The sequence below is a fragment of the Eleginops maclovinus genome, chromosome 3 (genome assembly GCF_036324505.1).
Source record: "Eleginops maclovinus isolate JMC-PN-2008 ecotype Puerto Natales chromosome 3, JC_Emac_rtc_rv5, whole genome shotgun sequence".
Taxonomy (NCBI): domain Eukaryota; kingdom Metazoa; phylum Chordata; class Actinopteri; order Perciformes; family Eleginopidae; genus Eleginops; species Eleginops maclovinus.
The window spans coordinates 21792860-21804861 of NC_086351.1; the positions used below are offsets into that span (position 1 = coordinate 21792860).

At 41.2% G+C, this 12002-nt stretch overlaps 1 protein-coding gene across 4 annotated transcripts in view; it reads left to right on the forward strand.

The window, feature by feature from the left end:
• Window positions 1-12002, forward strand: part of oxr1a (oxidation resistance 1a) — a 163748-nt gene that overhangs the window by 68999 nt on the left and 82747 nt on the right. For all 4 annotated transcript variants that reach the window (XM_063879537.1, XM_063879539.1, XM_063879536.1 and 1 more), the window contains one exon: window positions 4618-4814. In XM_063879537.1, the coding sequence (XP_063735607.1) occupies window positions 4618-4814 (197 nt within the window). The remainder of the gene's footprint in view (window positions 1-4617; window positions 4815-12002) is intronic.

Here is a 12002-nt window from a genome sequence, read left to right on the forward strand (position 1 = left end):
TTGGCCCCAAATTTGCCGTTGTTTATGCATCCTTTGCCAAACCACGTGGTTCCCAGTAGAGTCGGATAAGTTTGGCAGGGCTGCAAATACACCAGCGCCTCCTGGCCCAGGTCAAATCGCAACAGCGGGGTAGAAAACAAAATGCCTCGGCGTCTGTTTGCCTTGTTTCTTTTTTTTGTACTCCCTCTATTTATCTTCGTGTAAGCATTTGCTCATAGATAGGATCTGTCAAAGCTGGTGGCTTTGTTGACACGCGCCTCTCATTGCTCTCTAGTGATTATGAGATCTTAGCTTGCAGGGGAGATGCAGAGTGGTGCAATCACGGCCCCAGATGACGCTTATTTACCCAGAAAAAAACTGTTTAACCACTAGCATCACGAGGACCCAGTTCCTCCCTGGTGTGACAGGAAAAGCCTTTTAATCTTGCTTCTACTTCCCATCAGGGCCTTTTTCTGGGTTCCACAGTTAAAAAGGATGCGTTTGTGGCTTGGTGTTCTCACAGATATTATCAGCTAGACTGAGAGTCTGCACTTTCTACACCTCCATAATTATAGCTTAATACAGGAGGCGACGAGTTCTTTACATACAGTCAATTCCTAGAAATGTTTAACCACACTTACCTATCGCACTCCAAAAAATAATTCAAATTGACTGTGCAACTGTGAGTAATTTAGCTAGCACAATTTTAAAATTGCACTTTAACAATGTGTAGCTATGTGTTTGAATCAACAAACACAGGTTTGAATCAACGTTGTTGTTTTTGTTCCCTCTTCATTTATTACAGTATACTTGAAATGCTCTTACTATAGATATGTGATAATATTATTATTTAACTCAATGATGATGATATCATAAATGATCTCTGCCTGAAATTGCTTTTGCTTTTAATTGAACCTACTTTCATTATTCTTTTTCTTAACGCCGACATTGGACACCTGATTTGTTGAACAAAAATACTGTCTGCTTAATCCATACTGTAAACTGAACCAGCATTTGCAATTTATTGGCATTGCATTTGAAATTGAGGTAATCCAAAAGTAACGGAAAGTACAGTACTGAGGTTGAATTACTTTAGAAAAAGGTAACTGATTAAATTGACAGGTAAACAGTGATTATGACTGAATACATTTTGAAAGTAACCTACACATTCCTGAAAGCAGTACATTTACCACCAGTCAGCTGTTAGCAGTGTCCCTACTTCCTAATGGGGCCTCAGAAATCTGTGAAATTCAAAATGATTGGAACAAGAATTGCCTCGTTTACAGCATTTATCAAATTCTTGCCGTGCAGTTGACACGTGACCACTGTCCCTCATTGGTCCACAAAGGTGATCCGTGACCAGGACATTGTTACCAGAGTAGCCCGAGGCAGTTGGAAGTGTTTGCAGCCAGTAAGTGGAATAAAATGCTGACTTGAGAGTAAATATACTGCAGCAAGAAAACATTTAAATAAGCTTCATAGCACAAAAAGTCAACAGTGGGGAATGTTTGAGAACCTTGAGGATAAACAAGAACTATCCTCCACTGAGACCCAACATCAGGTTACAGTAGCGGTGCCAGTTTACCCCAGTGAGAACTGTACTTGTTACCAGTGGTCAACTGATACTGTTATTAAGCCAGTGATTACAATTCTGAATCCACTGTGGATGTCAATAAAAACAGTAGGTAATGCTTCTTTTCCATAGTTTGCAGTTTGTGTGTTTTAGTGCATGTAAATGGTCTGCTAAGGCTAAAATCCAGAAGTCAAATGAACAGAATATGTCCTCTTATGTGTATATAGTTATATTGTTGTACAGTTATAATCACAATTTTGTAAATGATGCAGCATTTGGGCAGATTGAAATTGCTTCTCCATTTCTCTTTTACACATTTATTATTTTAATTTCTTCTGTCATTTCATTTAATTTGTTCTGTCTCACACACACACACACACACACACACACACACACACACACACACACACACACACACACACACACACACACACACATGCACGTTCTGTTATGATGCCGTTTGGCCTTGTAGCTCAGTGAAACAGAGCTTGGAGAGGGGCTTCTGCTCTACTGATGAGACAGTAATTAGTTCCAACTCCTAAGGGAGTGGAGATAGACTTCACACAGCTTGACACACACTTTCTCTCTCCCCCTTTTCTCTCACTTTCTGTGTCTCTGTGTCTCTGTCTGTCCCTCTCTTGTCCTTCGTAGCTATTAACAGCAGTTCTCAGTCATTCTCCAACCTCATTATGTTCCATCCAAACAAACAGATCGTTTCCTTGAAATTAACACAATCTGGATAACTTTGTCTGCCTTTCTGTCACTTAGAGAAAACTTTTAATACATGCAAATCAGTAAGCAAAAGTTAAAAGATAAAAAAGGCTTGAATTCCCTCCAGAAGGATTTCTCTCCAACATGCCTCCATTGGACTTCTTTTGTTTACTTCCGTAAGATAGTGACATCACTATGTAACACTGACTTTTCTAGTGACTTGTACATGATAGGATTTGGAGTGGGGCATCTTTAAGCTGTTGACTAATCACAACAGACCTAGCCAGCTAACCAATCAGAGCAGACTAGGCTCTGGTTTCAGACAGAGGGTGAAAAGAGGTGTTGCAGTACAGGCAGTATGAGAAACATAAAGAGCTTTTTGAACATTAAGAAAGGAAATACAAATATGATCCTGAAAATGAGCATACTAGAGCCCCTCGGAACCTTTTTTGGACTGGACTCCATCAAGGTATTGTTTTTTTCTTTGGTGAATATATTTGTAGGAAAAAGGTCAGCGAGTGTGTTTATTTAAGACTGAATACACTTGTGGGAACACTTCTGTGAAGCAGAACATTATTTCAGTCTGGTGTTTATTCATAGCTCAGTCTACCCTGTTTGGCTCTTCCACCGGACAGTTTGGGTTTGATCGATTTTAAGAAGAATACACACACAGTGACAGACAGCATTTCCATGGAGATTATGCATTTTTATTAGCCAGTTAGACACTATGTCATGTGTGTTGCTTTGGACTGTCAGGGGAGGGGCACTTGGGTGAAATGGCCAGAAAGATTGTGTTCGCTTCAGCAGTTTTGCTGGAATGATTGAAAGTGTGTGCGAGGGAGCGGAGTGCAGGGAATCTCATATTGCTGTTTCAGGACTTTTGCAGATAGATAGTGTTCCTGGAGCCATTTCTCCCTTTTGTTTTACTCCAAGTTTTCACAGGAGCAGTCAAGTATGATCTTGTTTTTTCACTTTCTGTCATGAGGTGTACATGTTATGGTCTATATACATGAGAACACGTGTAAGTGGATAGACCTGCTGCTGAGTGTTTTTGGATTACCTGTTCAGATTAGCCCAGTAGAGTCATTTATAAACTGCAAACCCAGGATCTGGTCAACCTTTTAATAGGCTTTGAGGAGTTGTCGTAGGCAGATTTGATTTGACCTAGCTCAGCCTTTGATACACTTTACATAAGCACTTCCAAAGCCTTTTTCCTACTAAAGATCATTCTAGACTGTAGCTGATAGTTTCATTAGGAAATGCTGCTGCTGGACTCCAGTGTGGGAGTGGGGAAGTCTGGCGAAAACAATGAAAACAACTTTAAACAGAGAAAAATACAGAATGTTAACAGCCCGAGTGGCAAAAGCCAGACTAATATAATAGTGTCGACAGGGTTTTATTTCATGAATTCATAATACCTTTAAGATGCTTTTTAAAGGGGAACCAATTTAACTAATGTTGGCTTTAGATCTAAATGTGGGAAATCTGATTAATGGCCTCACAAAAGATTGTTATAATTTGGAAAGCGTAATCTTATCAAGTGACATACAGTTGCTGCTTTAGATCTCTGATTTAGATAGTTGCCTGAACATGCACAAGTTTGCAAGTGATAAAAAAAAAGAGAATTGATTGGATCTGTTTCTATAGAAGTCTATGGAAAAGTGACCCTTATGATTTGACATATTACCTGGGAAAATTATTGTAATGATCACAATGGCTAGTTTTAAGTCTTTGTCAATGCAGTATTTCCATAATTGGCGGTGGCCAATAAGCCAAACTCGAGGCTTTAACATAAGTCTACAAACCAATGGGTGATGTCATAGCGACTAGGTGGCTAACACAGCTGAGTTATAGTGGTCCATTTTAAGATTAAATGAAAGCTCTTTTCTGCAACATTTTCATCAGTACAAGCTGCTTTACCTTTGCTCCAGAATGTTTTATTCTGGTTGTTCTCAGAGAGTTGTCTCCAGCAGGAGTTTACCTCTCTACTCCTGCTGTCCACCTCCAACACCCCCCTGTTTTATCCCTGTTTACTGCAGAGGAGGTTCAGCACTGAGCGCTGAGCGATGCTAATGAATTCACTCTTAACAAGGGTGTGATTAGCCTATTGATTCTTTCTCCAAACTTCCTGGCCGCTGCAAAAATTGTCTTGGCCGATTACATTTCTGTAACACAGCACATTAACATCAACACCCTCGGATGCAAATGGGCTTTGATTGGTCCGCCTTTGCACGTTAAAGGTCATGCAACATTTCCCACCACTGTGTATTCCCAATGGCACATGTAATGGTTTTCAATTCCACTGACACAACATTAACGTGTTCTGCTTCCACGGTTCTATTGTCGCCCTGCAGACTGAAGAAGAAGTCACAGTCGGTGGATATTGCCACCCAAGGTTTCTCCCCAACCCTAGTGCCAGCCTCGCCCCCCAACAAGGCTTCACCAACTGTTGCCAGGACAACAGCCGCCCTGGCCGTGCAGGAAAACAACACAAACAACTCCCAGCGCCGTAGCCCCCGGTGCGGGGAGCTGAAGAGAGGCTACACCATAGGTAAGCGACCTGGCGAGGGTTCTGTCTGTCTGTGTACAAACTGATGATGATGAATATTTGGGGTTATCTCGACTCAAAACGCTCAATAGCAATGCCGTATTTGTGCAACATTTGAAAAAACAAACCTCTGCAGTCCCTTTTACATTTTGTGTGTGTGTGTGTGTGTGTGTGTGTGTGTGTGTGTGTGTGTGTGTGTGTGTGTGTGTGTGTGTGTGTGTGTGTGTGTGTGTGTGTGTGTGTGTGTGTGTGTGTGTGTGTGTGTGTGTGTGTGTGTGTGTGTGTGTGTGTGTGTGTGTGTGTGTGTGTGTGTGTGTGTGTGTGTGTGTGTGTGTGTGTGTGTGTGTGTGTGTGTGTGTGTGTGTGTGTGTGCATACACTCGGAACTCTCTGAACTGTTGACATTGAACTTCTTGTTCAGCCAAACTTCAGCAGCATAGTGCCTGCTTTTCATCTTCTGATTCATTCACTGCCTACAAATCATTATGTGACTGCGATGAATCACAGGTGGAGTGGTTGAGGAGTGGAGGGGCACCTATCTGTTTCAGGTCTATTTCTGTGTCAGAGTTTAGGTTGCCGCTGTGAGAGTAAGTACACTTCAGGGAGCTGACTCCTCAAAGTTGATGAAATGAGTTTGAGCTAAACTAATTCCAAACTCATAAGTGCTCTGCGCTTCTGTTCTCTGTGTTGATGTGATTCAGTTAGCAAGGTGCTCGGGTCAAAGTTAGAAAAAAGTAAGCGTGTAGGGAAAGTACACAGGCTGAATCGCTGAAGGTAACCGATTCCTTTTTAAATTTGTGCCGACAGATTTGATGCTTGCTGCTAAGCTCTGACTTTTACGAGTTGTTATTCTCCTGCTGTGTTTTCTTGATGCATACCACACACAGACTGCTGTTCTGAAGTTTACTTTCAGATACTACCTTTTTTGATTTTAGGACTGATTTTAAAAAAATTACATATACGCAGATGGTTTTATCCAAAGCGACTTACAATAAGTGCAAAAAACATAAAGATTCAAACTCCTAACAACAAGGAACGTGCAGATATATTCACTTCAAGCAGGTCAAACCAATTTTAACTCATGGTGAACTTGTTACAAGGCCTAAATTAACTTTAAATTCAGTGTTTTATTTTATTATTTTTTCATTGATTTCATTGTCAAGGTACAACATTCAGTTTAGGACTTAAGATTTGCAGATGTCAATGGAGAGCACATTCCACCAATTAGGAGCCTGGATAACAAACAGGTGTGTTTTTAGAGGGCTACCTGGGTCCCACTCACAGTGAGGGAGTAGCAAGCCGATTGGCTGACACCGAGCGAAGAGCACATGCTGGAGTTTCTGGTTTAACCAAGGACTGGATGTAGGAAGGGTCTGATCCTCTCACAGCTTCTTAGGCCAGTGAAAGTGTCTTGAAGCGGATTCTGGCAGCCAGTGAAGGGAGCAAAGGAGAGGTGTATTGTGGGAGAACTTGGGGAAGTTGAAGACCCGTCGAGCTGCAGCATTCTGAAATAGCTGTAGAGGTTGGATGGTGTTTGCAGGTAGACCAGCCAGGACGGATTTGCAGTAGTAAAGGCGTGAGATGACGAGAGCCTGGACCAGGTCATGGTAAATAGATGTTACCCGTTTCTTTGACACTGAGACTAATAGTGCCAATCAGAATACCTGTCAGCGATCTTAAATAACTATTGAATGATTACAATTGAAAAATTGCACCTTGCTCACTACAAGTCCCTACATAATATTGTGTGATACGTTTGGAATTGTAGACTGAATTTAGCATGTTAAAATAAATGACATTTTTTATTTAAGTTAAAGAAAAAAAACATCTAAATGTGAATTCGAAGTGAGAATTGGGATTAACGGTTTCATAGAATTCCATCAAAACAAATTAGAAACTGGGACAAGGCAATTCAAAATGCTTTACAAAATTGAAAGACATTAAGAGTGTTGATGTCGTAGACAAATTTGGACAGGTATACATGGGATAAAAAAAAGGCCCATAGTTTCTGTGTTTTAGGAATCGTAAGAAAAAGGACACAAACACAACACAATTCTGTCTTGCCTGCATAAGTCATACCATGATTACTAAATGAGACATAATGATACTGATTGTACAGATTGCTGTCTTAACAGTTCCAATCAACGAGTGGATTATTATGTAGATTTACATTTGGTTTCATGCTAGTCCCATTGGAGTCGGATAAAATCCTTACTTGTTGGGCAGATTCAATGTGCTTTTTTGGTCTGCTACGGAGTTGGATTTAATCTTTTTACACCATCCTGAATGGACCAAATGAAATCGCAAATGTGTTAAAGTATAAACTGGTGGCAATTAAAATAATGCTTTAATGTTTTAACATTTTCATGCCTTGCAGAAAGGTTAAATAATTACAAAGCTCCTAAGCTGATGATTATTCAAAAACCTTTGATCCAAATGCAATTCTAATTTTCTCCCCTTTGGCATCTAGCACTACCCATAAGATCCCCAAACAGATGTTACCTTTTCTATGACACCAAGATTAAGTTGTGCAAGTCACAATGCCTGTTAGTGATCTTGAGTAACCATTGGACTGTATTACAAATCTGAATTCTTTGCCCATCTCTAGGAGGCTTATCAAACATATCTAGACTCAGAATACAGTTTGGCTTTGGATTAAATATGATCTGAAATTAAGAAAAAATGTTGGCAAATTTAATCATCCACAACCAAAGCAAAAAAATTGTACCTCCAAGCTGATTAGCGAATGTATCTCAAGGGACTTTTTGCTGATCCATCAGCTCTCTTTATAGAGTTATCGAAGAATTAAAATTTCACATCATGTCCTTGAGCATACGGACTGCCATTAGGTATGTTAATCTGGTCAGCAGCTTTGAACTTTGCCTGGGTTTCGAGGGGATCTTTTCCAATTGGGTCATAGGTCTCAGTTTGCATCGCGGTAGAAAGAGAGTCAGGAGAGGGCAAAGGTGTGATACTTCACTTGTGTGTCTGCTGCTGCTGCCACACTCTGATAGGCTTTCTACAGAGTCATCATGTATCGACTCTGCTCCCGAGGCCAGGCATCGACAGCAGGACAGATTGATCTGCAGTCGTCCGCATCTGTTCCGTGGACGATAATCGATAGAGGAAATTGTGGGGTAAAAGCCTGGCAGGACAGCTGGAGAGACTGTTGACATCTCAACGTGCTCTCAATATCCATTACCCAGTATTATCATAGGCGACTGTGGGCTCTTTTAAAAAAGCGAGGGTCGGAAGTCACAGTCACTCAGCCATTAAATGGAACAGGACTGTGACTTATTGTGCTTTTACGGCTTTTAACTACAAAGTAAAGAGTTGTACAAGGCTCTAAAGCCTGAGTCGTACCAGTTAATCATTTGGTCGTTGGCCTAGATAAACCCCTCTCCCATCTGGACTTTCTCCCCATATGACTACAGAAACACTGCATCCGTCAGTCATTTATGCCACTGTATCACATAATGAGGCATTGATTAGTGACTGTCCCGTCTCTCTACTTCCTATCTAGATGGGATCCAGTGAGCAGAGCCCTGTGGCATTTCTCTATAGTCTAACCCGGGCCAGGCTGCTCCTACAGAGCTGATCATGCTAATTTATTCTAATGGGAGAGTAATAATGTGGCGGGCAGCGTGCTGTGCTGTCTGCCAGACTTGCCAGACAGACCTGTCATTAGAGGCATGAGGGACATTCACCACCGACATTTTAATAACCCCACCAATGAACCCCCTACCACGATGGCAACATCCCACATCTGAGGAGGAGCAGTGATTGATGTGTTGATAAGATTTATATTTGCATTACATTCCAGCGTCCTCTGATGCCATTTCAACGAATAGTTTGACTTGATACAGCTAATGACCCTTTAGAATTGATGTACTTTTTGATAAATATGGCATCAATTGCTCATTCATTACCATCATATCTCAGAATCCGAATAGAGTTTATTGGCAGGTACGTTTACACAAACAAGGGTTTTGCTTTAGTGTATGGTGGTGGCTTTCTCAAGTTACTCAACTAAGTCTTTCTTTAAGAAGATAATCCCCGATCTTGTCCTGCTTCTTATGTTTTTGTGAATTCATCAACATAATATGTAAGCAGAACGCTAACATACGATAGCAACAGGTGGGAACATTTGACTGATTCATGATCACTTGAAATGTTCAGAAGGCTGACCCTATACATATCGGAAGCCAAGAATAGTTGTTAAGGTGAGAGTGAAGTGATTCATTCATACTTGGTTTATTATGTTTTGGAACAAATCTATTTATAAACAAAGAACACAAAAGAGGAAAGAAAAGGAAATGGCCTGTGCCTGTGATGCCTGCTCTGCAGGTGAAAAGCAGTGACACTTTGACTCCACCAGACTTCCAGCACCTCTGTCTGAAAGCCTCAAGTCCCACCGCCATGTCTGACCTTTACATCAGTGTAGCCGGCCTGTAGCCTGCATTCTGGGTCTCAATGAGCTTTACTCGACAATAACATTTCAAACAGGAGTTTAACACAACGTCCCCGCTGCTGTAGACTCATTATGTTCCACCTACGATAAGTGCCTTTGCATACTGTTTCCTAACACTGTTATTGGGTGCATGCTGTACAAGTACTCTTCTATCTCTTTGTTTTCCAAGGCTGACTCATACTCACGTGTTTTACACAGTACATGTCGGTCTGCTTCTGCTTGTGTTTGCCTGAAGTTAACTTTGGGAACAGTTTTTGACTGTTAGGTAAGCTCTTGCTGGCAGGAGATATGCCTCTGTCCCTCCTGCAGATGTCTTTGTATGAGTGCAAAGAGAGAGCCTTCGCAGCATGTCGCTGCAGATAATGGCTTCTAAGAGGAGAGCTGCTGCACTTCTCGCCTCCTTGCATCCCTCCACGCACCCCCCCACCCCCCTCCGCACACCGCCTGTTTTTCATGCTCTTTCTGCCATTTTGTTCCTCTGCTCCGTCGCAGATCCCCTCCCTCCTTTTCCCTCTCTGCACCTTGTCTCGCACTCTCTCCATCTTCACACCCTCTACCTTGTTATCCTCTAATGTATTTCCCGCGTGTCTGACCGGGGGATATAGGCAGAAGGGTAATCTGTCTCAAGGACGGACGGACAGCACCAACAGATTGCTACTAACTGTGGCACCAACCTTGGCTGTGGTCTTAAAGAGGCATTTCATCACATTATACTGCTGTCCGACTTATTTTACACACTCAAGAGACAGCAAGAGTCCTTCTTTTGCATAAACATACAACACAAGGTTGACCAGACAGTCAAAGTTTTAGTTAGGGGGGGTTTTCAGTTCATTTCAACAGAGGATTTATTTTTTATTTTTGTAATAGTTAAGCCCTCATCAGTAATTAATGTAAATACTGAGAAATGCTTTATTTACTATCTCCAAAACAATTGCCTGCAGGTTTCTTCTTTAATTTAGTTTATAAAGGGGCCTTTTACACTTTTGGGGGGTTTTCAAAATATTGTACGTGATTTACTAAGAGGTAGTACATTTCCAACACATGTCTAAGCGGTTGTCCACTAACAACAGAGCTGGCCAGCTAACCAATCAGAGCAGACGTGGCTCTGGTTAGCATGGGGACATGTCACAATAGAGGCACAAAATACCTGAAATAGGAACCTGAAAATGAGTATAATAGGGCCCTTTAATGTTAGTCCTTAAAAGCCATTACAAATTATTACATTCGAACAATTGAGATATTATTAATTTAATTCTCTTCCATCAAAGTTAACACACCACTAGAATTTAAACTCTAAACTTACCTGTTCCCAGATTCTAATTATACATTAACTCTGTTCATTTTATGCTTACTTGTCATTTCTAAAAACGCTACATCAGGAAATTGCTATGTGGAAGAAAGTAATATCTATATTTATTACAAATTCTTTTCTAGATCTTTTCTAGAACATGTGTGAATTTCTTACCTTAATGTTTACCTGCTTTGCTTATTTGTCAATACAAAATATTGAATTTAATACAAAAATGTGTCCTCAAAAGATACTTCAAAGCATTAAATGTAATCTTCTGACACCTGTTGACTCCCTAAAAAAACATTGTTTATGATATCCTGTGGGATATAAGATCAGATGTTTTATATTTATAGTATGTGTGCGCAATTATTCAAGCACTGACAGGCATTGCTACCTCAGTGAGTCTGCGTGGCTGGCAAAAACAGAGACCCGACTCTGCTAACACAGCAGTGTATCCACCGCACCTGACAGAGGAAATGCTAATAAACAAGACAGAACCACACATCTTGGGAGTATTGCCCCATGAGCAGCAAACCCTGCTACTGCAGCCATGTGACTGATTATTCCCCTGTTAGTTATTCATTGGATTTTCACTTCACGGTCGAAGAGGGGAGGAACCAGTGCCGGGGAGTAATACTCTAACTCGCTGCAGGCTCAACAAGCCTCGCTACATATGCTGTTGCATGGAAGTCGCCCGAATGAAATTAGTAGCTCTACAATGAATGGAGGTTAGTGTCTGGTTGGATGATAAATCGCCATCCTCTTGTTTCTCTACATTGTATACTTTTAGTTTGAGCGTGGACCCCTATTTCCAGCAGCTGTATGGTCACAGCGTGTTGGCGCGTGAGGAGCTAATCACTATGGCAGTTGACAGTTATAGCCAGCGCTGCAGGCGGTACACCGGTGTGGCTGCTCTCTTTCTGTTTGATGTAATTGTCTCAGGTGGCACGTCTCTTGTGTTTACACATCCAGATCGTAGCCAGCGGTGCCAATTACACACAAGCCTCAGTAAGACAGCTCTCTGTTTTCCTATGGAAATGGAACAACGTACACGTCTGTGTACATTTTCAAAGGAAAAGAAAAATGGTGTGCTTGACCTTGGTAGTGCAGTATTCTCTGGATGGTTAGAAATTATTCTCTCTAGTCCACTTTTTAGTTTGATGGCCACATTGTTCAATACTGGAAAACTGAATGTCACTCTTAGTACAGTCGATGCCCCTCAAAGTGTTTTTCTAAGAGTTGTGATTTCTTGTCACCTGTCAATATCTTGTGCTTGCTTGGCCTTAGATCACATATAGTGGTGAGGTCCATAAATCCTTTGACGAGGGAAGGCCGTTTTTAAGGAATTTTAAAAAAGAAACAAGACCTCTGATGAAAAAATACAAGGCAAGTAATATCAGGCATGCTGGGGAAAAGTCCAGGAGCATGTT